The sequence below is a fragment of the Azolla caroliniana genome, unplaced genomic scaffold, assembly GCF_043228905.1.
Source record: "Azolla caroliniana isolate FFs.n. ecotype wild unplaced genomic scaffold, voAzoCaro1.0.p SCAF_5, whole genome shotgun sequence".
Taxonomy (NCBI): domain Eukaryota; kingdom Viridiplantae; phylum Streptophyta; class Polypodiopsida; order Salviniales; family Salviniaceae; genus Azolla; species Azolla caroliniana.
In genome coordinates, this window is record NW_028230440.1 from 18,980,146 (window position 1) to 18,985,672 (window position 5,527).

Here is a 5,527-nt window from a genome sequence, read left to right on the forward strand (position 1 = left end):
TATATTTTTTCAATTTTGTGAGTAATGAGTCCTTGATATTGGAAATTCATGTCTTGGAAGAGCTGATGAGCCAATTCTAGTGCTTGTTGGATTTTTTGCTAAGATCCTATGCCATGTGCAAGTTGAAATATACTATGTTCCCTTAATACTTCTCAAATACCCAGTATTTGCCAGAAATAGTTCGTAGAAACATCAGTTTATTGCTAGTACCTGTTCTTGATATTGAACTTTCATCAATATTGCTAGTGTCATACTTGTTATTGATTTCTCTAAACCAACAAAAAGTGCTTATGTTATAGTTGCCAGACTAAAAACCGAAGACTTTTGTTTGTTTCATATATTTTGATTGTTTGTTTTGAAATGTCATTTTGACTTGAAATTTTTATTTTGTTTTCACATTGAGATAGCCATTGGTGTGTCACATGATAAGTGTGGCAATTGTACTGCAGTGATGAAGACTATAATACTGATAGGATTATGGTATGTTATAGCATGAACACTTGATGTCCGGATGGTGTTTAACAGTTAATAGCTAGATGTGGCTATATTAGACAGTCCATATAAATATTACTTTGGCACATCACATCCAGATGTGGCCAATATGCCACTCAAAAGAATTTAAAGATCTCAATGTGGCTTGGTATCTTTGAGAACAAATAACCTAATGCTGTTTAAAAGATAGATTTTGCACCAGAACCATTCAGGACAATGTACACTTATACTTCCATATAACAAACATGCTGTCAAGAAAAAACGACATTATAACTACCTTCACACAATTATCAAGCAATAATGTGAAAATGGCAATCTATGCAGATACATATAGAGAGTCTGGAATCAACACACTACTACCAGTAGTCTTTCGCGACTCCAAGTCTATATGTGCTTGTCCAGCCAAAGATAGGGGGTATTTATTGTTTACTCGAACTTTCAGTACTCCATTTGCTACATTCTCTAGCATTTCTCCAGCTGTAGCAAGGAGTTCATCTCGAGTTGCCGTATAATGCATCATACTTGGCCTTGTCAGAAACAGGGACTTTGGCTGAAGAGCCGATACTGCTATGGGATCAGGAACCCCTGATGATTGACCATAGCTCACCATATACCCACGATAAGCAAGACAATCTAATGACCCCTGAAAAACCAAAAGTGAATACGTTGGCATGTTAATAATGTCTGGAAAACTGATACTAGAGGTTGGGCCTCTAATGCGTGAATTCACGTTTATATGAAGGCAGGTGACATTTGAACTGATGATAGGTATGTTCATATATATGTATATCAACAAGCCCATATTATTGCATGTAAATAATTGCTAAATGCTTTTTTAATATATCATTTTCAGCAGAATGTCAAGGGAGCTAAACATCTGATATTTGGTTTCAGAGAAAGGGCCCAATCCACTAGTGTTTAGGATTTAGGTAAGTCTGAGGGTTTGGGTTAGGGGTTATTGGTAAAACTTCGAGCTTAGGTCTTACGGCTTATGGTTTATTGGTAAAGGTTAAACCATGCATGCCTTCTAGCATGATTCAAGCTAACCTGAAATGTGTCCTTTCCCACCGAATCATAAACCACCTCCACTCCTTTTCCATTTGTTATTGCTTTCACACGGTCCACGAAATTCTCATCTTTATAGAGGATAGTATGGTGGCATCCATCTTCTAGGGCCTGGGTTGCTTTTTCTTTGGTTGACACAGTACCGATGACAGTGGCTCCCAATGCACGACCCCATTGACATAGAAGGGAACCCACCCCGCCCGCGGCAGCATGTACAAGGATTACGTGCCCTGGTTGCACCTGCAGGGAAAGATTTTTCGTATGCATTTATTAACCAATATTCAATGTCACATTTCTGCCTTGATTGATCAGGGGCAGATCTTGCTGAATAGCTATTTAAAAAAGTTAGAAACTTTTGGCTACATTTCTATGACTAGTGGTTTGGAAAACTTTCAAAGGATTTGCTAGCACAGTATTCGCCCAAAAGAAAGTAAAAAAGAAGCTTACCTGGAAGCAACGACGAAGTAGAAATTGTGCAGTCATACCCTTTAGCATGACAGCAGATGCTGTCACAAAATCAACTGACGGGGGTATGGGCACAACATTATGTGCCGGTAGAATCTGCTCCTCTGCATATGACCCCATCGGTCTACCTGCATATGCCACTCTGTCACCGACTTTTCTACCAGTCAACCCGGGTCCAACAGCGGTAATAACTCCTGCTGCTTCCATGCCTACAAATATGGATGTCAGGACTTTAAGAGACAGTAAAAATAAGCTAAGAAAGAATGGCAGATATATTAATTTGAATTTGGATCCTGGAAAAACCCAACACTTATTGTAAGCTAGACTTGGTGGTGTGGATCCCAAATTCCATCGTAAGTTACTTGTTGTGGTGTTTATTCTTTCGTAATGCAAGATATTATTTACGAACCTGGTTTGGCCTCATAAGAGGACAACGTGGTCAATGAGACTTAATCAGATATCACATCTTGAAAATGTCATCTCACCTTGAATAACAACCAAGAGAAATACTAATATAGAACAGTTAATAAAACTGCCATTCAACACTCCTGAGAAAAATTATAGGTATTGCATTTTGAGAAATGGAAACGGTCTACATCTTATAATCATGAAAACAAGTGCCATGTTTCGATAAAATTTAATTGGGCATTGTGAAAGATTCTCTCAAAGAGAAATACTACAGGTTATAGGTTTTAGTTCACACAGTGCAATTGGGATATGGAAGAGAAAAATCTTTGATGTTGATGGTTCCATCTCTAGCTTTATTATTGATTTCCACTCAAGGTTATTGCATGTGCGGACTGTGCACATTGCACTTATCATCTATGAATATATACATAAATAAGATAATTATGGTGGGATAAGATGGCCGATTGGGCTTCATAAATCCATGCATACCAGGAGTAAATGGAAGCTCTGCCTTGTAGAGACCAGTACGGAAATAGACATCGATGAAATTTACACCTATAGCATTGTTCTTCACTCGCACTTCTCCCTCTCCTGGTTCACCCACTTCCACATCCTCGAGTTGGAGTACCTAATACTAACACAAGATTATATAATGGCAAATGGAAAAAGTGCAAAAGTGAGAGAAGATTACCCTAAATATATGCAATAGAAATCACTCACTAACCTATGGGTAAGCACAAAACTCATGTATCTGCTAGTTATAATCAATAAATAACCTATATCTTCAAGCTAACATGCCATCACATTTGAATGTAAATTTATGCATATTAGTGACATAAAAAACATTAGCTTCACATATTCTAAACTAGATTCATAAATGTTTGCAGAAAATTTTCTTTTCTTCTGGTGAACAAGTTCAACGTAACTATCTAATGTATCTATCAAAGAAAGCATATCTATCCAAGAAACTGTCAAAAACCTCTGTATTTTCACCATGAACTGAGAAATACCCAAATTCATGAACTGAGAATGCATATAGCCACTTTTCCATAATCCAATTTCATGAATTAAAGGTGTATATATGGTCAGCTTTTTACCAGCCAGTTTGTATGAACCGAGGGATGCATCTGCTCCCTCCTATGGCTGTTTTATTCATATCTGGGGGGTCCATGCACCATGGACAAACGCAGGTATAATTACCTTGCCCTCTTGTCCTCATCACCTGATTATGCACAATTTCCAATCCACGACATGGGGATGGATGGATCCCATTCCAGATATTGGCCCATTTCTAGGTCAGTCTACACCTCAGGGCAGAAACAACAAAGTGTATTAGCACAATCTGAGATATGTTGGAATTGCCCTGTGCAACCCATTCTAATACCAGGTTTCATGAAGTAATGAGGGAGTAATCCAATTCCAAACATTGGCATTTCTTAGTTACGCCTGGACCTTGGGGCAGAAACAACCGCCTGTTTTGAACCAAGTTTCATGAACTGCGGATATTATCATGTCTGGACTTCCTAATAGCCAGTTTCATATGATCACTTTACCCAATTACGTGAATTGATCTGGTCATCTTCTCAACACCCAGATTCATGAAGTCAGGATCAATCTAGTAACATGTCGACATCCAATTTTATTTACATCTGGTCACATTTTCAACACCCAAACTTTGTGAATTGAGGAACGAATCTGCTCACATCTCAATGCCCAATTCAACGAACCAAGAAATGTGCCTTCTTAGCACCGAATTTCATCACCTGGAAAATGCATATCTCATCCTTCAAGAAACACCCAGTCCGGTGAACCGAAGATGCATATATACGGTCATCTTCTTAATCTCCAATTTCATGAACCAGAATTGCGCCATTCTATGAAGAGATTTGAGAAGAAGAAAATAAAGATTCAGATGATCAACTTTACCTGGTGATCTCCGAGCTCATGAACACGGATTGCTTTGCAGGTAACCATGGCGGAAACACAAAGGGAGTAGGACCTCTGAAACCTCACCCTCCTGCTAGAGGGCAGAAGAGAACCAGATCTCAGGAAGGAGAAGCAAGAGGAGAAGATGGGTTTATATAGGCATATTTCCATTCCTTATGGTAAAAGGCCTTTCCTTTAGGAGTACTAACCTGTAGTGAAGAGAAAACAAGACAAGACATAAAAGGAGAGGAGAAGAGACCCAATGGAGACTAGAAGGTCATGGGTTCAAGCCCTACTTTCCACCATGGCATTTCGTGAATTAATATGTAAGGAATAATATCTCGAGAGGTGAGAAATTTGGGTTTCGACCCGAAGATGTAGTGCTAGTAGTTATTATACCAATCAATGTCCGGAGACACTGTCCCATGGCTATGCCAAGCTCTTATCTTGCCCACCCAAAATACATGTGCATGTAAATACCTCAGCTCAGCAATTTTCGGTATGGTTATAGTTAGGGATCTTGGAGTAGAAAGCGCTTGTGCTTAGCTCGCCAATTTTTGATATGGTTATAGTTAGGGATCTTGGAGTAGAAAGCGCTTGTGCTTAGCTCGCCAATTTTCGATATGGTTATAGTTACGGATCTCGGAGTAGAAAGCGCTTGTGCTTAGCTCGCCAATTTTCGATATGGTTATAGTTAGGGATCTCGGAGTAGAAAGCGCTTGTGCTTAGCTCGCCAATTTTCGATATGGTTATAGTTAGGGATCTTGGAGTAGAAAGTGCTTGTGCTTAGTTCAACAATTTTCGATATGGTTGTAGTTAGGAATCTTGGAGTAGAAAGCGCTTGTGCTTAGCTTGGCAATTTATATGACATTGAAGAGAATATCCAATTGGATGACCTAGTGGGAACCCTTTTTCTCCACACATAAAAAGATGAAAGTTAGGACATAGAATAGGGTCTTGTAGTTATTTTAAACATATCATTCTCTGTAAACTGGCTCTGTCTTATTGCATAACAATTTTAAGTAACGTTAACGTGATACTTAGTAAGTGTACTATCTACTAGAAACCCCAAATGATATGCCCGATTTGGTAGTTTAATGTTACATTCTTTATCAAGAATATAACTTTTATGCAACCCTTTACCAATCTCGAAGGTAATATTGTTTATTTT

At 38.6% G+C, this 5,527-nt stretch overlaps 1 protein-coding gene across 1 annotated transcript; it reads right to left on the bottom strand.

Moving 5' to 3' along the window:
• Window positions 1-741: 741 nt before the first annotated feature.
• Window positions 742-4,548, bottom strand: LOC147864339 (GroES-like zinc-binding alcohol dehydrogenase family protein). Its single transcript, XM_087320096.1, has 5 exons — window positions 4,357-4,548; window positions 2,920-3,058; window positions 2,005-2,231; window positions 1,540-1,797; window positions 742-1,135 (listed from the first exon to the last, which is right to left on the bottom strand). Exons 1-5 carry the CDS (start codon window positions 4,525-4,527, stop codon window positions 809-811), a joined length of 1,122 nt encoding a protein of 373 aa, XP_087176222.1. The 5' UTR covers window positions 4,528-4,548; the 3' UTR covers window positions 742-808.
• Between the last annotated feature and the right edge of the window lie 979 nt (window positions 4,549-5,527).

Bases quoted from the DNA above. Each gene is read 5' to 3' on its own strand.
- LOC147864339 (XM_087320096.1), bottom strand. From the start codon at position 4,527: ATGGAAATATGCCTATATAAACCCATCTTCTCCTCTTGCTTCTCCTTC. The intron at 3,059-4,356 runs GTAAAGTTGATC...TGTTAGTATTAG, and splicing joins ATGAGCTCGGAGATCACCAG to GTACTCCAACTCGAGGATGT. The intron at 2,232-2,919 runs GTATGCATGGAT...CCATATTTGTAG, and splicing joins AGAGCTTCCATTTACTCCTG to GCATGGAAGCAGCAGGAGTT.